We start from the raw sequence: 23,148 nt of genomic DNA on the forward strand, positions 1-23,148 counted from the left end.
CTTTACTGAGGCAGTTTTGAGTCATGGGACTTGTTTCAGTCAGACTGAGCTCATAACACTGGGGGATTTGGCATTTCTCTAAATGTATTGCATTAAGAAACTGTAGAAAAAAGACATACTGGGAAGTATCGTGAATTACATAAGACATTATTAAGCTGTTTCTTGACTCAAGGGATAGCTATTTTTCTACTATCTTTTCATGAAAGCTTTTAGCCAGCGTTTAAGTTTGATTCAAGTAAGACACATTTTTAAATAAGATCTTTCTTATTTAAAAAATACACATAAAATCCTGTACCGTCAAACACAGGAGAGACTGTAACAGCAGAAAGTTATCTTACCTTCAAGTTTTGAGCCAGAAAACAAGGGCCTCTGTCCGCTCTTTTTCCCCAGACAATGCACTTGATTGCTTCTGTCTGTGATTGTTATGGTTGCTGTCACACAGTTCTTTTTCTCATAATCAAACATACAGATGCAGTAAGTCATGCCTTCAGCTTTGTTTCAGAGGCAGATTGTAGGCAGCTCCAGCCAATGCTGTTTGGTATTATGATTCAGTTAGTCTGATAGAACAAAATACTCCATGCTTGCCTAGCTGCAGAAACCAGCTGCAGTGTGTGACTTGTTGCAACTCTCAGGCAGTGGAGATTAGCTTAAGCCACTTTCATCTAGCCTCTGCATTAGCCAGAGCAGGCAAGGTCAGTTATTGTGACTCAGCTGATAGACAGGAACTTGGTCACATGTCTGAGCTCTTGATTTGTTTACTGATCAGCTTTCTGTTGTTTTCTGTTCTTTGCTAAGATGTGACTTGATAGAGGATGAATTACCTTCTGTGGAGATTAAAGAAGAATGGGCAACTGAGTCTTTGCTGATATGCATTTTAAGATTATCTTAAAAGTCAGCCTGCAAGCAGTCATCAAGATCTGTTGTGAAAAAACCCACCAACCAACCCAACCCCAAAACCCAAACCACCAACACAAAAAATCAGCAGCTCCCTGTCTCTAATGATTTTCTTGGATCAAGTAGCTGATAACCTATATGTGTGTACCATAGCATGTATAGCTTGGAAATGATGACTAATTGACTGTGATTGACATATACAACAGAAACTCCTAGATTTACAGGTTCTCTGGGGACATGTAGCCTGTTCCTACACAATACTGGTTTCTGGTCCAAGAGCCCTTCTTGACTCCTTCTGTAGTCTGACTTTTAGCCATTTCCTTATTTCTTCTGTTCTCTCTTTGCTTTCAGAGAGAAACTGTGTGGTTTTCTGAAACTTGATCTAGCACCTAAGACCTATTTTGTCTATCTGCCAGACCTGCAGGTTTTCAGCAATTCTTAACGTTATTTCCGCCCCCCCCCCCCCAAGGCTAATGTGTCTCTTCTCTCTGCCCTGGCTTTGAGCTGTAAACCTAATTTGTAGGTGACTGCCCACACCCTGGTCACTCTACTTCCATTATATTTTAGAAATCACCAGAAAAATGTCTCCTGATATATGTTTTTTTGGTTGGTTTATTTTTTTAATAAACTGGCACTGGGATCTGAAGTCTCACATCATAAAACCTGCCTACAGCACATGCTAAGTAATTTTCCAATGTATTGCCTATAAATTTAAAGCTAATTATCAAGAAAGAAAGTCAATATAAGATGATGAATATTAGAATTCACAGCAGATTTTATGTAAATTTGAAGGTATTACTGGGGAATTATAAATAGTATCAGGCACCTTTAAAATTCTGCTCTCTCTTGTATGGACAAAACAAATAATCTTGCCCTTTTCACTCAATTTGATATGCATGTCTAGTGTACTTTATGGTCTCTGCATAAATGCATGGATCTTACCACCAACTAAAGTCTTAGGGTGTATCTCCACAGTTGGAGGTAAACAAATCCAAATCAAAGTCTCCACTGTGAGCTGCCTGAAATACACATTTCCACTTGGGAAATCAAGAGACATTCTTCACAAATCATGAACTTCCTGCTCCCCTCACCTTACTTGTATCATTCTGGGAAAAGAACTGGACTATGATTTGGGGATAGATGCTGTACAGGCTTCATGTACACATCGGGAGGGGAGCTGGTAGAGAACCAGGTTAAGTACCTGGGTTGTTTTTAGCTTGATCACAGTGCCACAGCTGCAGGAGATTTGGTTGATCCCAAGAAAACCTGTGTTTCACTGCAGATGACCTCTGAATCCTGTAGTGATTCCACACTGATTGAGCCATATAAGCCTCTAAATAAGCTTATCTCTGTTCAAAAGTTAAAACCATTTCTCCTATGCTTTACCATGATTTCTGTTAGTCCAAAGAAAAACAGAATCTATCATAGAAAAAGTTACGTATGAGCACTGTGATACTTGGGCAGTTAGCAAGCCTTTTCAGGTAATTTGCAGTTGAATTTTATTATATGCATTCAAACTTAGTTAAGATGTATCTGTTACTGTGTGTTATCATAACGTATTATTTTATTTTCTACAGCTTCCTAATGCAAACTGTCCTTGACTTTTTATGTTAACAAATAGTTAGGAGATTATGTCTCCTAAAAAATCCTATCTGAACAGGAAATAATTACAGTCAGTCATCTTTATTGTGGTGCTGATTTTTTTTTTTTTAGCAGAAATGTTCTGCTCTTGTTATGGAACTAGATTTATTTGCATATTTGTAATTGTCATGATCCTTAGGGTTTTTTCTAAATAAGAATTTATGTCAAACCAAAAGAAGTACCTTAGTATCAAAAACTTGCTGGTATGATGATGACTTGTAGCTTAAGACAGTGACTTTCTGCATCTAGGCCTGAGTTGTGACACACAGGTTCAGCCTGAGAAATGTTTCACTTTTTGGTATTTTAAATTATTTTTTCCTCCCGTTAAGATCCGTTCTGTGGTTTTTAGCTGATATATTCAGAAAAAGACACACTTCTAGTCTCCTTTAAAAACCACAGCTGTATTGTTCTGTTGTAAAGTCTGGTTCACCATTCATAGAGAACCTAGAATTCTGACTTTATTCAGTACAGTTGTATACAGATTAAATTTTTGTTTCCCTGAAGCAGTGGAATGAATAAGGATTTTAATTTAGCTTCTCCTTTGTCTTGCTTGTGCATTGTCAGATATAAGGATTCTATTTCTGTGTACATACCGTATTCATAACTTGTTTATGAACATTCCTTATTGTTTCTCTTGGATAGTCATGTGATGATGTATTTCCTCACTAAACAGTCAACCAAATTCTTTTAGCATAGACACAACAAGGGTGAAATTAAAATGTGATTTTTATGAATGCTAATACTTACAGTGTGTTGTGGTTTAACACCAGCTGGCAACAAAGTGCCACACAGACACTCACTCACTCCCCCTTCCCCTGCTGGGATGGGGAAGAGAAATGGGAAGAAAGGTAAACTCCAACCCTTCAGTTGAGGTAAGAACAGTTTAACAATTGAAATACAGTAAAATATACTGCTACTATTTGTAATGAAAAGGGAGGTAAAACAGAGAGAGAGGAATAAAACCCAACAAAAATAAGTGATGCACAATATGATTGCTCACCACCTACTGACTGATGCCCAGCCAGTCCCTGAGCAGTGATCAGCCCCCTCTGGCCAACCGCCCCCAGCTTATATGCTGAGCATGACGTTCTGTGGTATGGAATATATCTTTGGCTAGTTCGGGCCAGCTGTCCTGGCTGTGCTCCCTCCCAGCTTCTTGTGCACCTGGCTCACTGTGCTGTCACCTCAGCACTGTGCTTGCTGGTGGAGTATGAGAAACTGAAAAGTCCTTGACTTAGGGTAAGCACTTCTTAGCAACAACTGAAACATCAGTGTGTTATCAACATTATTCTCATACTAAATCCAAACCACAGCACTGTACCAGCTACTAGGAAGAAAATTATCTCTATCCCAGCTGAAACCAGGACACAGTGTTGAAGTTAATTTGACATTGTGAGTAATATCAGACAAATGTCATGTTAATATAAATATTTCACCAATAAGTTTGCTTTAGCTGGAAGTATATGATAAGCAGCACCTTCCTTGTCTTACAGCTCCATTACAGGGAGTGACTAAAATCATAGCTAATAAAATCAACTGCAACTTAATTGTACCACCTGGATTTCAGTGCTGTGCTCTGTCTGATAAACATATGAAGGTTTATGTTGGATGGTGGTTGCTGGGGACAACTCAAATGTTTTAATTTAAACAAATTAGATCTGCTCTTCAAGAAAAAGGAGGTGCTCTGTTTCACAATATGAAATAAGCTTAAGATAGATGGTTTTAGGGTTATGATTTCACCTGCAAAACTACAATGACATATTGTCTTATATTTGTACAGTTGTGTGCCCTTATTTTTACCTGTTTATGTATATTAACTTGTACATGTCAAAACATAAACATACAAATATATGACTGTTGCAGAATGGCTGTGTGATCATGGCCATGACTCCCTTAAAGATCTTTGTGAAACAAAGTTAGCGTAAGTTAGCTGAAGCAGGCCTTGCAGCTATGCTGAGGCATGCTGATAAGGAAGCTTGCTTTATCACTCACATTGAGTCGGCTGCTTGCTTTCCCTCGCTCGTCGCAAGATCTTTAAGGGAGTCATGGCCATGATCACGCAGCCATTCTGCAACATATGACCATTGCCAATATATTTTAAATTACTTAGAAAAAATGTACATCCTTTATGCTTATTGGTTAGTAAACCCCCCATTGTTTTCAGTACAAATTAGATCAGAAAAATAATTATTCAAAGTATATATCATATAAGTTATGGTATTAATAAATTGTGGGATTAATTATATTTATTTGACATTTAATAAGAAATTATTTGTTGGTAAGATTGACTAGGAATGTAGTTGTATCAAATGTGCAACAAGGATGGGAACACATTGTTTTTCTTATGATACTAATTCCACGAAAAGAAAAGGATGCGGGGTAGCAGCCTGGAAGCTGTTTCAGTTTGTCTATATGCAAGTCCTGTAAACTTAGAGCAATACATTTTGACTTTACTGCTGTCATTGTTAATCCTGCAAGTTTTTGTTTGCATTTTATGGCCAAAGAATTGAATAGGAAATGCATGTTTTCTGGATGTTGTCACTAGCTTCCAAAATGGGGGAGAAAACAAGCAATTCGTAGCATTCAGCAAAATTGCTTTTGCTAAAAAGATTACTGAAATAGAATTTTATTTTGATATCTTGATAGGACAACATTTTCCACAGTGGTATGAGTTCTGCACATGCCTCAGTGCTGATTGCCTCTGGGACTGAAATATCTGATTTCAGATGGTTCCCTCAGTTTTCTGGATCCATATAAAGAAGAGTTAAGGCTTTAAATCATGTTTTGCACCTATTCTAAAGAAAACCTTTTCTGTCAAAGTTGTTTTTACTAGCTGCACATGTGGCACTGGAAAGCTGGCATTAAATCAGCTTGCATCTTGCAGACATGTTAAAATTGCTTTTGGAAAAATACAGTGTGAGCATATTTATGCTGAAGTGAATCTTTGTAGCTCTTACAGGGAGAGCCATCCGTCTACATGGGACAGTATTGATTTCAAATTTATTAAGTACACAGGAAATTACATTGACACTTTATCTTCTAATCCTCAGTTGAAGTAAGTAGACAGTGACAATGCAAGCAGTGTAAGACTGGGCCTTGAAAAGAGAAAGCAATTGGGCATATGTGTTGCTTAAAATAAATATTCTGATAAAGCACGTGCTGTTTAAATGAAATATTCTGATAGAACTGTATTTAAAAACCCACAAAAGTGATTAATTCTTTCTGGGTATTTGTTAATGGTTACAGATAATTTCCAGCATTACATGGATTTAGAAAAAAAAAGTACAAAATATAAAATAAGTACTGGTCCCAAAAATACCGTAAAGAGGATTAATTATCAAATAATATTTGGATAACAGATAAACATGTAAGAAGTTTATGATCTAACTCATTGCATTAGCAATAATTGTTCATGTGTTGGATTCTTTCCTTTTCTAGCTAACTAAGAATAAGAAAATTATTATTAACTTTGAGGTCACAGAACAATCTAATGTAATAATGCTGTCTTTAAATTATTTTTACTTGAACATTCTAATAAAATTATTCTTTCTAACATCGTCATCACAAACACTGGACAAGAGAATCCTGGTAAGAGTTATAAAATGATCTATTTTCAGTGGTTTTGTCCCAATCACATATTTCAGAGCAAATCAATATAACTTTAGATCACACAGACTGTTCCATGTACAAATATAGAAAAGCTGGTCCAGTCAAGTGATTTTTCTCATCTTTGGAGCTTCATCAGTTTTCAGGAGGGGAACAGATTCCTTGAAAACAAATAGGCACCTGACAATATGTTCATTTTTCTCAGTTAACTTCCCAGGATGGCTTAGATAGTGCCCAGAGGCCAGTCCTCCTCTGCTGCTAACTACTGTTGTGATCTGTCATCTACTGTGGTGACCTGTCAAAATGCAAGATTACTAAAACCTGTATTGTTCCCGACAAAAGAAATTGTGAGTCTCCTGTCACTGAGAGTTTCTGAGATAAAAAGATCTTGCCAATGTTTACTAGCCTTGTAGTCAGAGAATTTTCTGATGTCTAACCTGACTGCATTTTGAATTATTTCTGTCCATCAGAGATGTGGAGGACAGTTGCTTCTCTTTGGCTTTCCAGTAGCTTTTTACATATTTCAAGCTTGGATTTTTTTGTAGTTGTGCGGTTGATCATTCCTGCCTAACTGTAGTACTTTGCTGTTGTCCTTACTGAATTACATCCCAGGATTTTTGATGGTTTTCCAAACTAATTTTGGTAGAAATGAATAGGCCAAAAATTCAGTCCTTAACAACAGCTAGAACTGGAAAGAGTTGGTTTGGCTCACAGAAAACAGCACTGAGGCAGCAGGAACTGGACATGGTGGTTGGACGGTAGGGACCTAAGGCAGCAAACAATTGGGCCTGTGCTCAGCTTGTGTCATTAGGAATCTCACTGTCCTCTTCATGAAAGTGGGTAAGAGAAGTATTTCTACAGTATGTACAGATTTCAAGTCTTTGAGCTCACAGTTTGAGAACTTACAGGCTGAAAATGACTACTCATATGGTAAAGTCATGACTGATAGTATAACTTTCTGCAGCTGTGTTTTTTGTTTTGAATTCATATTGGCATTGAAGGTAAAAATACAGTTTAAGTAGTGCTGGAAACTCCTTATGTTAAATAACCTCCCTACTGTGTGTAGGTATTTCTAGCCTTGGATAAGGAAAGACATAGTTGATTCAAACAAATTAGATTTAATATATCTGCACAATTTCTATATTGGCTAACACTGGAACCTCTATGACATACACAATGTAAAACCTGTGAAAATACAAAAATCAGCCATTGCATGTACCGGTAAGTAAATACATTTACTCCAGAATACCAAAGAATTTATTAAAAAAAATATACTTTGTAAAAGCACATTCTTGTAGGTTTACCTACAACTCCCTATAGGTCTGAACAAAAATGAGATGCCTGACTACTTGAAACAGGCCAAGACAATCTTGTGTACAAACATACATAACATATTACAAGCATTATGGAAAAAACATGACTGGTTAAATATTAGCTCTCAAGATTAAGACATTTTGTCGATTTTGGTATTTTCCACTTTTTAAACACCATATAATTTAAAGGAAATGTAGACCATAACATACTCAAATTCTGTGGGATATCATTGGCTTATTTAACAAAGGAAAACAGACGAATTAGAAGTTATTTACTCTGAGAATAAAAAAACAACCCTAACTAAACTGCTTTTTCATTTTATGGGGACAGATACATCTGTGTAGCACCTGTATTTTCTCACCTACATTTTCTACTTATAGAAAGAAGTTTAAATAAACAAGTCAGAAACAAAAAAAATTTCTTTACAGGCAGATAGAGTTCCAACACATTCTAAAACGGGTATTCCTACAGCTGTTCCCAAACACTGGATCTTTCAGACAGTCATTAGTTTGATGAAGGCAGTACAGGGAAATAAAAAAACAATTTGGTGTCAACTAGGAACTCTCAAAAATTAACCACCTCCAGAAGTATTTACTTTTTGAGATACTTCTAAGGCATTTCAAATCACAAAACATCCTCCACAGATAGTTTTTTCCCTTGTTCCCCTACTCTTAAGAAGCCATTCAAAAAGGAGAAACAAAAGCCCCAGTCTTGTAATCATGGGGTAGGGATTGACTCACTGCATGGATCAATACCACTGAAAAGTCAGCTCAAAGGAAGAAGGAAAAGCAGATGGTTATCTGTAATAAATATAGACACAAAGAAAGCGTTTAAGAACTATTTTTTTTAACCTTTTCCACAAAGATTTTACATGTTCAAAATTATTTTAAAAGGGGTTTCAAATAACAGAATAGGCATATTTTACAATAATTAACTCAAAGACAAATTAATATAATGGTTTATGCTGTCAGTGTGGACAGCAGGAAAGAACACAGTGCTCACTGCATATCACCATTTTTTTTCAGACTATGCGTATGTCTATGTGTGTGTGCAGCACATATATTTACACATATAACATTGGAAAATGTTGGGAAAGTCATAAATTAAACTTGCTTCTAATACTGAGAATCCTGCCATACTGTGCATGTATGTGCACCCCCTTTATAGTTTGTATACAACCTCCAGATGATCTTATTTTCATGTCACTAAGTACAAGTTTTTTTTGTTTTAAATGAACTGTTAGTTTCAATTACAAGAAAATAATTTTATGCTTTTAAGATACTAAGAAAATTAACAAAGCTCCAATATTTTTTTTTTTCTAATGTGTTTCACAGTAACCCCTTGTAAGAGGTTTCTTTCTTATAGACCTTGTTTCTTAGGGAAATTCCCTGTGTGATTTACTTTCTTGTGCAGGGTCATTTATTCAGTACTATCCCTTAAAAATGGGCAACTATTAGCAACATTTTGTTTTTCTAAATGCCCTCGGCAGTTGCAGTAATGACATCATAGAATTTTATGGCATGTTTAATAGAAAAGATCAACATCTTCAACTTATAGACATTTTGATGCCCCTTTTAGTGTGAACAACCCTTTATGGGATGTACATAAAAACAAATCTGGCCTTCCTTCCAAATCCACTTTCTGAAGTATTGATGCCAATACTGCCCAATTTCTGAGGTCCAAATAAGCCCACTTTTAAACAGACAGAAAACAAAACATTAGGATTCTTCTAGAGATATGTAAGTGTGGAATTATGAGGCACAACAGAAATTAGAATCTTTTAGTTACGCCAGCAGGCTTTGGATTAGACCTTGAATAGAAATAAATGGTGAAACTGTCATCATGAAGAAATCTGCACAGAAATAAAGCTGCTTAGGGAAGAAACAAATGGTATGGGCAGAGTTCTTACCAATATAATGCAACATAAGCAGTGACCATCGTAGTCAATTATTTAATACTGAAATGCATTACTCACTGTAAGCGATGCCAAGCAGTGTGCCAATTCTCCAGCAAGAAAACTCCCTATTGTCATTCCCCAACACATACTACTGCCTTGCCTATATGCTAGAGTTCCTCCACATCTGGAAATGGAAGCTGTATGTATGTTTGGTTGGTTTTCTGTAACTGCACTTCTTGGATTTTATATTCCTTTTTCTGGGCTTAGGGTTCAATATAGTGCACGTATAATAAAAAAGTATTATCATATGCAATGCAAACCCATGTAAAGTTCAAATAAAGAGCCGCAGATCCCGATTTTTGCCTTCAGGAGGAGCTATTTCTTCAGTATTAGAAGAGCTGTCTCAATGGTTTTGGTTCTGCAGTTTCTTTCCTAAGTTTCCATGCATGTCTTTGCAGCAGTGTCCTGTGACTGCTGACAAGCATACAGGCTGGGAAACAGCACACGGGGAAAAACATGCACTGTTACATAGCAGGATCACAGTAAGCATGTAATAGTTGCATTGCTTAGTGATAAACCCGTCTGTAATAAACATGTGTTTTTCTTATGTGGTGGCTGCTTGCATGAATGCTGAGGGGCTCTCATCCGCCAGATCCAGGCAGATAGAAAGGAAGAAGAAAAAGAGAAAGGAAGATTATTTTCTGAGAAAGAAGCATATCTCTGATGGGCACTGTAAAAATAAACCTAGTTATACTGGCATAATTGACACCATGCTCCCAGCATCAAATTCCCCTATACTAGTAAAGCAGTTGCTTATAGCATACAGTCCACAGATCCTTGGCATCCACAAAGTCCAGAAAAGAAAGCACACTGTTGTCAGAAAGCTTAAATTTATCGTACGGGTGTCAGTAAATCAGAGAGGGCTGAAAACTCTCCAGTCCATGATAATCCCAATTCCTTTAAGTGCAAATGGGACACAGTCCATGTAGATTATCCTGACCTGAGCCAGCTCTCTTCAGAAGAGCTGGCAGAAAGAGTGGCAGGTGTCGAAGATGAGGAGTATCTGTGCAATGAAACCTTGATATCTGATCTCAGTGGGGGAAGGGGCTGTCATGATTTAATGCAAGAAAAGGATGAGGTAACTGGCATCAGTGGAAAGGGACCTTTATTACAGCCAAAGCACTGAGGAGTGCTGCTGCTCTTGCAAGGATGACAGTCCTGCTGGCATAGTGGAGAGCACTGGATTCCACTCCGAAAGCTGCAGCAAAGCAGAAGAGTCAACCCAAGAGGACCTGTCTGTAGAGTCTGAAAATGAAAATGCAGCACAGAAGATGCAAAAAGCCAGTGATTCAGATGAAACAGACACATGGAGAAAGTGCAGCATGAAAGTACTGGAGTAATAGGGACAGCAGTAGATGTTATCTAGGTGGTAAAAGTAGAGGTCATAAACTGTCACTCGTGTGTTTTTTGTTCTCAATGAAGACTTCTCTCCGTTCATCTCCTTGTACCTATTTCATTCCCATAGTAACAACCAATTTGACTTGGACTGAACTGGAAGTCAATGCCCTGTTTCATGCAGTCTTGTCATGGCTTACTATGGCATTGCCAGCAGTACTTTGTGCTTTCTTTTTGGAGACTGGTATCTTGGAGCAGATTATTCCGCTCAGATATTTGTGATTCTTTCTGATTCTGACCAAACAGCCCTTGTTTTTGCCTTTTTTCATCCCAGAGTTAAGTAAATGTCTCTTCTGACTTTCTCAAAAATATCTGTTTCTGTGCTGCCAGTCATGAAAATTAATCAAATCTGTATACATTTATAAAATTATCAGGAAGGTGAAGGAGAAATTATGCCTTCTTTCTCTTACCTGAATGTTAACTGATAGCAGAACAGACCATATTCACATGACTCTTTCTCAACTGTGTCGTTGCTGCTGTAAGCCTCAGAAACTGTTGTCACTACAATCCACAATATTCATATGCTCCCTCAACCCACAGCCCATTTTCCAACAAATCAATATCAGATTAACATCTGGGAATTCCAGCATTTCAAATGGTTTGATTGTTCATATACATTTTTGAAAGGAGAAGACTTGAAAATTTGCCCCTCCTTATAACTGAGCCCCAATTTTGAGATTTGTGATAACTTTGTTATTCTATTTTCTTGTTTGAATTTCTTTTGCATTTTGTACAATATGAAATAATCTAGTCAAGTTCATCCATACAAACACTTCTCCTTTTATCAAAAGTAGGCAGTACCTTTAATTAAATATGAAGTTTGGATTTCCAGAGCAGCAAGGTTCAGAGAGGACCCTGCCTGAACTTTTGAGGATTGCTCATTGAAATCTCTGTACAGAATAACATGGGCTTTCTCTGTTGTGTAATAGTGTGGCCTGTAGCATATTGCAAGAATGCCTTTTCTAAAGAGCAGACTCAACCCATATTTACATCAAAAGCCTTTATTTCTTAAGTAAATAAAACTACACATTCTTTTGCAGTAAAAGATCTCAAAGCATTCCAAAGGTGACTAATACCATTTTGTATTTCTGTGTTTGTAATTTTACACATGAGGAATAAAAGGCCAAATAGCTGAATGTGCCTTTAGACCCATGGTCACACAGGAGTTTAGTGCCAGCCCACCTTACTTTCAGCCTGCGGATGTCTTTAACTGTGCTTCCTATGGCTTCTGTAACACAGAATTAAGTGCTATAGTCATTAAGGCTGCTTAGAACAATGTAGTTTCTTTTCCTAAAAGCAGAGTAGCACTGTTGCAACTCAGTAGTCCATACACTCTTAGTTGTTTACTGGAACTCCTTTTTGAAATCATTCCCTGATGTTTGGCTGTTCTGTTGAAGCTATTTTTAAACAGAACAACAGCTCTTTCAGTGTAAAGAACAAAATGAGCTTTCTGTAAAATCAGCCGAGGACTGCTTTTCAAGCATCATTTTTTATTGGGGTGGTTGTTGTTATTGAACTGAAATACAGCTGTCATTAAAATCCAAAAACTACAGCCAGTACCTTTATTTCACAAGTAAAAATGTCTAGAGTTTGTTTGGATTTTTAAAATACTTTTGAAACAAAAATACTTTTGTATTGGAGTTTATGTCGTACTCTCAAAACCAGGACTGACCAGTGGCATGCCCTCGTTTATACTATTGTGCTCATCAGGGCTACCTTTTCTGTACAAGTATTTTGCTGGAGTTGGAGGATAGTATGAGAAAGAACCCACTATGAGCAATAGAAATAATTTGAAGTATTGAGAAAATGCCTCACAACTAGATACTGAAAGAAGACTAATAAGAAAGGAAACAGAGTGGTATGTAAAACATTCAAAAATAGTGTATGTTACAGAACAGATCATCTAGGAACATTTATTCTGACACACAAGCAGTGATACAGTGAAAAAAATTGAAAAGTGGCAAATTGAAGCTGATGAAATTGAATATTTAGCTGCAGCTAGTGTATTGGCAGGATCAAAATTGGACTGTACAGCTATATGGATAACAAAAATGCAGAAATTTCATGGAAACACTCTAGAAGTTCATTGATTAGGAATAGCCTTGATGTAATGTATAAGAAGTGTATGTTAAAAATAAACCATGTTTGTGAGGATGTATACTCATGTTTTGTGATATGATAAATCTCTCCTGTTAAAACTTTATAGATAATTTCTCTGGAGGTATGTGATTCTATAGTGCTTACAAGAAGGCTTCCTACAGTGAGCTTCAGCGTAGTGAAGGTTGTCAGATGATGTGTATTGGACAGTAAGGACTTCTGATTTGATTTCCATGGCACTGAAGCAGAATACATAGTTTTGATAGGAAGAGAACGTCAAAGATGGATATATTTTTTTTTAATTCACCTTAATCTTTAAGACTAATTTGTGTTTGTGTGTGGGGGGGTGTACACATGTGGTATTTAGTCATCATGTGATTCATATTAATGGAGTCTTTACATATTCTTAATTGGACATTAGTTTAAGATCACTGGGGTGTGTAAGCCTAAATTTATGTAAAATAGATGAAAGTTGTAACAGATGGGAATAATGTAATTTTAATACACTTCAATGATCATATTGACATTTTACTACTAGCTTTTAAGTGTATTTGAAAAGCTGCTAAACTTTCTGCTTTGTGTGTAGCTTGTAAATGATCTGGGATCCATCACCCCAAGCAAGGAGTTGCTTTTCTTTAGGATTGTAATGTATAGTGGAATGGCTACCCTGACGTTTTGGAAAATGCAATACTGGGATTTCATGAGTATTTACAGCACCCAAAACATCATAAACACATTGAATGCGAGAAGTGCCTCCACTAGGATAGTTGTAGACAACATAGAGTGTGTTGCATGCCATGAAAGCTGCTTCAGCATCCTTGCTGTTGCATGATGTGTCCCAAGTGTGCTCTACTGCCATGGTTATGTGGTTGATTTTAGTAATTACGATGTTTCCTCCAGTCTCTGGTTCTGCATGGATTGCCCAGAGCCCTTGCTCATCAATGGCAAGATCTATTTTTGTAGATGGAGAAAGCTGATAGGCAGGAATCCTTCCAGCCCCTGGCAGCAGCATTTTGTCAATTATATTTCTTTTCTGAATATTGAATTTAATTATCTCATTTAAGGAGCCATATCTGTGATAGAACAGGAAACCCTGATATATGATGTGGCCAGTTCCTTCCCAGGGAAATGGCAAGGTGACTTTGCGAGCTTTTAGTGTGTGATTGCTTTCCATGAATGTCATGATATTTGCAAATTCAAAAATAACATTATTTACAGAACCATTTAATAAATAAATCTTTGTATGCTTTTTGCCAGGATCTTTCATCCAAGAGCCATGCTTATCTCCAGTCTTCTTAACTATCTTTAGGGACTTAATACCTGCAAGCATGTGGTCACAACCTGCAAGAAAACACCCGAAGAAAAAAAAATAATTAGAATATCTGTGAAAGTTTTAATTTTCTTTTTTTTTTAATTACTTAGTTTCTTTTTAATCCAACTATAAGGCCAGGGTCAATGTATCAGTAAAGGTGTCAGCAGCATGGCTATGGTAAGTAGTGTTGAATCTGATTTTATATGATATATCCAGCATCTCCTGCTAAGGAAACTAAGTATCTTCAGTTACACATAGTGTGTTCTTTTCTGCTCTATTAGGCCAGTGTTATCCAAAAGGGATTCTGTTTGTGTACCTGAGAGGAGAGCAAGAGCACAGTTAGAGATTCTGTGGTTGTTCTTGTCAGTTCTTTTACAGGGTTGTAGTTTTTACTTCAGAGAAGTGGCTTCTGTTTTAGACCAGCACAATAAAATAACCAAATTTATTTCTTATTGAAGTCATACAAATTAATATCCATTTTCCTTATATGCCATGTGTATAGTATTTTTGTTTCAGAAATTCTTTTATCCTCTGTTAGCCTCTTTTTATTTGCATTTGTAATAAGAAGATTAATAAAATTAGAACATCATTATAGAAAGCCAAAACACTGAGTTATCTTCCCATTCCCCTTCCCAATACCTGCAGCACAAAGAACAAATATATAGATCACAGAATCAGGAATTCCCATACATTAAAGTGGTCTTTTAATGAACTGGTATGATGTCTGTGTTATCAATTCTTATGCTAGAAGCATGGCTGGTGAAATTACCTGGTTATTTACTTCACTGTAGGGATAAAACTGGCACCAGCGGAGAGCGAGTTATACTTTTGGCTTAAATTCATATTGTATGCACTTTGCACAGATGGATAAGACCAAAAAGCACCAAGTTTGTGAAGAATCAGGCATTTAGATGCCAAGATCTCTATCAAATACCATCCTTTCCAGGGGAAACTACTGCAAAGCATATTATCAAGCTTGATTACCAAAGGCACTCATAAATTACAACAGACACTATTTGAAACTTAAAGAATTGCCTTCAGTGAAGTGGAGCCATTTTAGTAAACAGAACAAACAAAGCCCTAAGGCAGGAAGTTCTGGCAGTAGATGAAATGGAGAAAGCAAAACCAGCCTCCCTATTTGGCCTGATATGAACCTATTGAAGTCAGTGGCAAGTTTCCAGTTGCCTGTAGAAAGCAACTTTTATGTCATTTCTGTGTACTGATACCCTCTAACCAAAGCATTTAGATAGTGCTGCTACAGCATGGATTTTTTTCTTAGAAGTCCTCATTCTGGATGCACCTTCCCTGAGCAAGCACAATAGCTTTCCCAAAAATAATGATTGTTGATTAGATAGATTCTAAAAACTTAAAACCTTTGAATCAAAATAGCTAGCCAGCCTTAGCAATATCTTGCTCTGCGATAGAAATAACTAGGTTACTATCTGAAATCTATGAATGGCATCTTTCTTCTTGAGAGAAGATTTTTAACTCTCCTGGGTTTTCATAACAGTTTGAAGGAAGACTGAGAAACTGAGACATTCACAGTGAGCAAAAAGTTTACCAAATTTTTTCCACATTCTCCACAATGATACCTTCAAAGCCCACTGTTTCTTATCATACCCCAATATATGCAAAGATAATTTCCTGTTTCCCACCCAAAGTAAGATGAGGTATCAAGCATTGGAATAGGCTGCCCAGGGAGGTGTTGAAATTACTATCCCTGGAGGTGTTTAAAAAAAATGTAGATGTGATGCTTAGGGTCACAGTATAGTGATGGACTTGGCAATCCTGGGTTAAAGGTTGGACTCGATGATCTAGTTTAAAGGTCTTTTCAAGCCTAAATGATTCTATGATTCTATCATTTACTGCATGTAAAAAAGGTGATTCTACTTGTTTTTTTCAAGTCTTTGTGAACTTGAACCAAAACCAGTAACAAAGCTGGACTTAAAAAAAGCATTTTTTTGCTAGAGTTTCAGATTGACTCAGGCAATATAATCATAACTTCTGGTTAACATATGATAGCATAGAAGCAGAGCTGCTATTTGCTAGAGTTGAGGGTCTTGCTGTCTTTTCGAAGTGCTGTAAAATCTACACAGGGATTAGTTTTGCTATCAACTTCAATGGGAAAAGTATCTGACTAGTATTGACTGAAGTGAGGTTGTTACAAACTGCTGCAATAAAAGTTGAAGTAATAATTCCTAACAAGGGAAAATGGAAAGTAATTTTTTCCCATCTGAAACTCTGAGAAAGGTACAACTTTCGAAGTGTCCTTACCACAGTCAGTTTAAAAATCTTTAAATTTTTCTGCCTCTCAGAAAAAAATGCCTAAGGTTTAAAAAATCTATGTATGAAGAAAAAGAAATCTTGATATTCAGAGATGGTGGTGTAGGATTAGAGTTTAGAAACAGAATAGGTGATTGCTTCTGTTACCATCTGCCTTAATACTCTTGCTGGAAAAGTTCAAGAAACTAATTGCAAACTTATTTGTAAAATTAAATCAGTCTAATTCCGTTGAAGTTAGTGGAATTGTGTAATTGATGATGCTAAAGATCTTTCACCTGGCTTTTAAAAAAATGTCAGTTTATATTTCTTATTGTTTAGTTTTCATTTCTTACTAATTTTGAATGAAAAGGAACCATGTTATTTCAAATATATCTGCAATATGTAATTTACATCTATAACTCAGCTTTACCTTAAGAAAGATACTTACAAAACTTAAGTTGTTTTAAAAAAGTATAGATTGTGTATATATCCTTCATAGTAGGTACCTTAACATGTAATTTTCAAATCAGAACTGAGATTTGCTTGCAGCTAAGCCAATATGCTCCCTTGAAAAAGTACATGGAGGGGAGAGGGAGAGAAAGAAAAACAGAGGAGGACAGCAAAGCAGATGCAAATTGTAGGAATGAATTAAGACTTTTATTAACTCCTGAGTTCACTTTTGAGTTGAGGTTTTGACCCTTGCCCACTGCAAAAAACAAAGACCACCATTAATTCCTTGGTACAGCTGCAATACTCAGAAATGCACTGACATTTTTTCTGGGACTTTGGAAGAGCACACCTTCAGAGGCTTTCTATATTACAATAATAAGCAGCTTCCAAAGAATCAATTTGATAGGCAATAGAGTTTCTGCAAAATAAATGTTTGCATTATACTTTCTTCCCTTCCTCTCCTATACCTGTTTTGTAGGGTTTTTTTGTTTGGTTTGGTTTGGGTTTTGTAAGTCTGGTATTTACACAGCCAAAACATGCAATTATATGTGGCATTCACATAACTTGTGAAAATCTGTTATCCCTATGTCAGCATGCATGCATTGGCTAGGGGATGGCTTGTTCACATCAAAGTTCTGAAAAGTAAACTGTTCTTACTTGCATTAAGCATGAGTTTAAGTTTCTTTTTTTCTTCTGCTTCTTCAAATAGCTGCTGTTTCACCAGGTCTTCATGTACTTCTACACATGTATTAGAATCTGTGACAGATCCAAAATAGTCAATGTCCCTTTGTGCTCGTTCAATTCTTCTTAGCAAATTCTCTACTTCACTTTTAATCTCAGCCTTATAATTGTTCAGTCCTGCCAGGCGTGACAGTGCCATCTTTGAAAAGTCTCGGAATTCTTCCACGTATTCCAGTATGTCTTGGTTGCATTTTTCCAGCCTCTTCTTGAGTTAGAACACAGGAAGAAAATACAGGGATATATGTGTATATTCTGTATAGATTACAAGCTCATTCACGATTACCTTAAACTGTACTGTTCTCTCCTTCCTGGTCCCCCTGCCCCCCATCTGTTTTAGACTGATAATCTGTTGCTGTATATCTATGTAAAGAGGACATATGAGACTGGCACTAGCATTCACAGTTCTGGACTAAAATACACGATTTTTTTCTTGATGTAATTACTGACAACCAGATGCTTTGTTTTGCTCCTAAAGAGGGGAAAGTGCTCTGGTGGAAGCAGCCAGAGATACTTAAGGGCACGTGATCTCTGATTACTTGTTTTCCAGAAACCTTTCAGAACTCCTCCTGTAGGATCATTGGTAAAGCTGTCCCAAAATTTTTTCTGCAGGAAATCTACAAATGTGAACATTTCACATAAATACACCTCTTCTGACCAAGACAGTATCTAGTGTGGCTATTTTTTATCCATTTAAAATGAATAATGGAAATACTGATATCCTGTGTTTGAGAAGGTGGTTTTTCGGTCAAATTGTTGGCTGTATTAAAAAAAAACCAAACCAACAAACAAACAGATGTTTCTTTATACCTAGATTCAAATTATTAACTCTTTTAAAGGTGGGAAAAGCAATTTCTATGTGTAATGCAGCCATTTCTGTAAAAATCATACAAAGAAACCCAACTGCTGCTTTGGTAGGATGAGGAAACCAAGCCAATATTTAAGCCCAAACACACAATTGTGATCTATCAACTGCTAGATTGGGTGTTCTGATTTGGTGCTTTGAGCATAGATTAAAGGTGTTTTATTTTAAGGTGGTGTTTGACTAGGGGGTGCCTGAGTTTACTGAATAATTAGTGCAGTATGCATGTGTTCCGTGTAAACTTGATGGTGGAGGTTTGTTGGTTTGTTTTGCAAGGTTTTTATGTGTGGCCTTCCCCCCCAATTTATATGTGACCTTAAGTCCCCAGGAAGCTGTGTAATTATTTTCTATAAAACCTTTATTTTAAGTGTTTTCAAGTGTTCTTTTCAGTATCTGCCTCACCCTTTTCCCTGTTGTTTGTTTAGTGCCCCTTACACCAAGTGTCACAGGTGGAATTGCATCTTTTTTAATGGGTGCCAGATAAATGGAAATTACCATGTGAACTTTTTCCTATAAGGCTAAGAAAATTTAAATCTTGGTCTACACAATGGGAACAGAATACGAGGCTAATCCTTCAGTTCTTTCTGTGTTGTGAACAAGTGAGAGTTTCGTACAAAAAGGGAATGCAAGATCAAGCAAGTTAAACTTCTCTGAAAGTCAGCCAATGCAAGTCATGAGCCAAGGATATATTGATGATTTAAGATATACTATATATGATTACAGCATATCGATACTGAAAAGGTATTTGCATTGTTTTTTACTGCAGAAAAAGAAGCAGGTACTGGTACTTTTATACAATTAATTGAAAACAGATACTGTAATGGGGTTATTTCAACTCCTAGTTAAAATGCAGATACACTGCTATTTACACAAAGATGTCTTAAACTACTTTTCCAGGTAGATTCATTTCTATATAGGAAAAATACCTAATAAATTTCTATCTCCTTATTAATACTTCTACTGGTGGCAATATGGTTATATTACTCCCTAAGATGAACTGCAACAGTCTTATAAACATGTGCATATTTAGCTAAATTTACTGATGTCATAAAAAATACAAGTGATAACAGACTAAAAATATTATGAAATTATATCCTGCATTAAATAACGATGTGGCAATTAGGAATCATTATAGTTAAAGGTTTAGCTACAGTTCTACTTATTTATTTGAAGAAGCTCAATATTTATCTTCCTGATGTTGTTTATCATACAAGCTGTTCTGTATTCACATACACAGAAAAAAATTCTTACATTTTCAAACCTCTTTGCAGTTAGGCAGTATTACAGAATGATACAGCTAGCACATACCTCTAAAGATAGGAAACGCCGGTCAATGTAGTTCATCAGTGCTGCATCTTGCATTATATATTGTGCTGCTCCCATGATGCTTGTGAGGAATGGAACTAATAAAAATTGAAGTTGCAAGACTACCATTGTTTCATAAATTTTGAAGCAAAATAGTAGTGAGTTAATTGTGTGTGAGTGTGTGTGGAGGACAATCCCAAATGCTACTGCCAGTCCAGGCTTAAATGAAATTTAACAGTTGTCTGATGCTGCGATGTGAAAAAGTAGTACTGAAATGTACTAAAAAGTTAAAAATACTGTGGCTACAAGTATTAAAAAGACTTAAAATGGCTGTTGCAGTTTATCATTAAAAAAATAAAGTTCTGGAAGAGGAACTGAATGTGTTTATTTCTAGAAGCCAGATGACTGTTTTCCAGTTTGTGATCCTATGATCAATTCCAGATGTTCCGTACTGAGTCACATAAAGCCTGTAGGCCAAATTTTATTAAATGGAAATAAAAATAATTTATTTTCCCTCCTTTCTCCTCCCATCTCCTTTCCCATGTGACCAACGCTGTCCAGTGTGTACTTGGTGTAAATCAGCAAAGATTCAAAGTCGGTGGATCCCTGGTCATTCTTTCACAGGAAGATCTAATGCATAATGTCTGTAGCTATTTTAACAATCACAGCTGTTACTGTAAAACAGTCTAAAGCAATTGTTCTCAAATCCAGCATTCAGCCTATTTAGAGTAGGACTGAAAACCAGAGATAAAATTATTTACAAAAAAAATCTTTCTACTCCCCTTCTTCTCTTACAAGTTCTTTTCCAGCTAAAATCAATATCCTTAACAGTTCTGTCAATTTAATGGAGTCCTTGATGGGTATCTTCTTTCAGAATAATAATTTTACTTAGGATGACTTAAAAATTAATTGTCATTAACTTACATGTCTATTGGATTTGAGGCAATTTTTATTTGTCTTTTTTCATAATTTCCATGACTGAATGTCTTGTCTGGAAATGGAAATGTGGCTATGCTAACATTGTATTTGCTAGGAAACCATGTGTTAGGATGTTAGAAAGCTGCCTTTGTATCTGAAGCCAAACTGGATGTCTGTGTTTCTCTTTCTCAGAATTCCCCACCTATTCACTTTTTTCTTTTCAATTTGTCTTTCTCTATAGTTTTTTTCCCCCCTTACATTCACACAGCTTTCCTTTTCTTTCTGACTACCTTGCTTGTAAGTATGTGACTTGTGACAGAATTCATGAAAATGTGTCACAGCAGGCAGATTTTTACTTCCATTTGCTTGATCTTTGAGAGGTATAGCTATGCATGCTTTACAGGCAAACTTCACATAACTGCACACATTATTTTTTCTTTTAATATTGCTTTATCCTAAGAGGCGTAAACAATTTGCCAGTTCCTATTTACAGGCAAAGTCAGTGATGCACAGAGAGGCTAATACTTGGTTCTCTACTCCGGTGTCATTTCACTTTACTTCAGAACCTCTGCCTTAGAGGAAAGAAAGCTTGCCTGCTTGGATCCTTGAAGGGTTATGCACTGAGAACAGACACCTCAGGAAGCATGTAGCCTTCCTTGATTATGTCCTATGGAACATCTTGACAAACTGCACTATCTTCTTTTCCATAAAATAATCTGCTTCCATACTGGGGAAGAACACAGAAAAATGATCCCTTTTCTAACCTCTCAGGTGAACCTGGAATCCTTCAAAGTTATTCTCTGAGTTTAGTACGTCTGTCATAATAATCTAAGGTAATGATCAGGAGATGAAGACTATAGGATTCAATAGGTTAATTTCCTCATTTAGTGGAGGGCGAAATCATATATCTGTGTAAAACAAAATCCATCACACTTTGCCTGCAGTTTGGAACATGCTTGACTTAACTTATGACTGCAAGTCCTATCTTAAGGTAATATGAAGTAGCAGCTTAACTTTATGACTTTTAATATTCTTTTTCATTGCAGTCTGTAGTCTAGGTTGCCATCTATAATAACGCAGTAGTCTCTTAGAGAATTTTATTGGAGTATGTCACAGCATCAGTCATAGCACAACTCCTTACTGAAAGTTTTTTCCTTAGAAGGGGTATTGTAAGTAGTCTCTCTCTTTTTTTTTTTTAATAATTACAGAAAATTTTAAAGTCATCACTAGATGAACAATACCATTTACCAGTTTCAGAGCAACCTTATTTCTGTTTGAATCCAGACCACCTAAGCCAATAAAATACCCTAAGCCAAATACTAAAAACTTACTATCAAGAATATAGATACATGATTCTTTCCTTCATCTTAACACAGGGACAAATTATTTACAAAGCAAAATATCTTGAACTGGTAAACATCCTGTATAAGCTTAAGGACGCTGTATAAGAAACTGGATTTTGTAAAGTTGCTCCATCATTTCTTAGAATTACCAGCAGCTGAAAGATCGGAAGGTTCCAAGGATTTATCTTAGTGAGACAGTCCTGTGGTTATTAAACTATAATATCACGGTAAATGGCAATAGTTGTTCATGTCAGATGAGTATTCTGGGAGGGCATGCTGTAACATGTGGTTATGAACTGAGCTTTGTTGTTTTGGATGTTTTTTCTTCAATTATTATATATTTTCCAGTTCTGCGTAGACATATACATGGATTTTTTCCAGCTACGCAGTAGCTATATATGTAATTTATTTATTTTTTTTAAAACACGATTGCTTGGCCTGCCTGGGATGATATTGGTCTCAGTGCACATGATACTACACACCAACAGAGCAGAAAGATTGTTCTTATCTCAATGAACACTTTTTTCTCTTGAGAACTACTTCTGGAATAGGTTTCCTATTAGTATATTGATTTGACAGGTAAACCTCTAAAAGGAAACAAGTAGGTTGATGTAAGTTTATATGCTTTTTCACTAGTTTGTCCTTATCTCTCTAGGTAAGATGGTATTCTTTTCTTGTCAATGCTGCTGCTTTGCTGCACTTATTCCACCTTTTTATCATTTGATGTCTTTGTTTCAAAAGCTGTTGGAGGTTTCTGAATGAAAATAGGCATTTTGAGCTCCTTATCTGTGTTTGTGGTTTTGATTTCAGATGCTGGATGGAGTATTCTCTGTGTTAAAAGTGATCTTGAAATCAGTTCAGAGTGGATACTGGGGAAAAAATGACATTTCTTTAAGATATTATTTCACTCTTTTTCACTCACCATTTCATGCTATGTTTTGATTTTGTTGGTTTTGGGGTTTTTTTCAGTCAGTTTCTTTCTGGCATTTCAGTTGGTAGAACTAAAGCAGAGCCAGAATAAGTCAGGCTGTTTGCAGTAATTTGTGGTACTCTG

The 23,148-nt window shown here is 36.3% G+C and overlaps 1 protein-coding gene across 1 annotated transcript; it reads right to left on the minus strand.

Moving 5' to 3' along the window:
* Window positions 1-11,798: 11,798 nt before the first annotated feature.
* OLFML1 (olfactomedin like 1) lies at window positions 11,799-20,268 on the minus strand. The gene is made up of 3 exons (XM_005231471.3): window positions 19,837-20,268; window positions 17,586-17,874; window positions 11,799-14,245 (listed from the first exon to the last, which is right to left on the minus strand). Exons 1-3 carry the CDS (start codon window positions 19,960-19,962, stop codon window positions 13,467-13,469), a joined length of 1,194 nt encoding a protein of 397 aa, XP_005231528.1. The 5' UTR covers window positions 19,963-20,268; the 3' UTR covers window positions 11,799-13,466.
* Between the last annotated feature and the right edge of the window lie 2,880 nt (window positions 20,269-23,148).

The sequence above is a fragment of the Falco peregrinus genome, chromosome 9 (genome assembly GCF_023634155.1).
Source record: "Falco peregrinus isolate bFalPer1 chromosome 9, bFalPer1.pri, whole genome shotgun sequence".
NCBI lineage: Eukaryota > Metazoa > Chordata > Aves > Falconiformes > Falconidae > Falco > Falco peregrinus.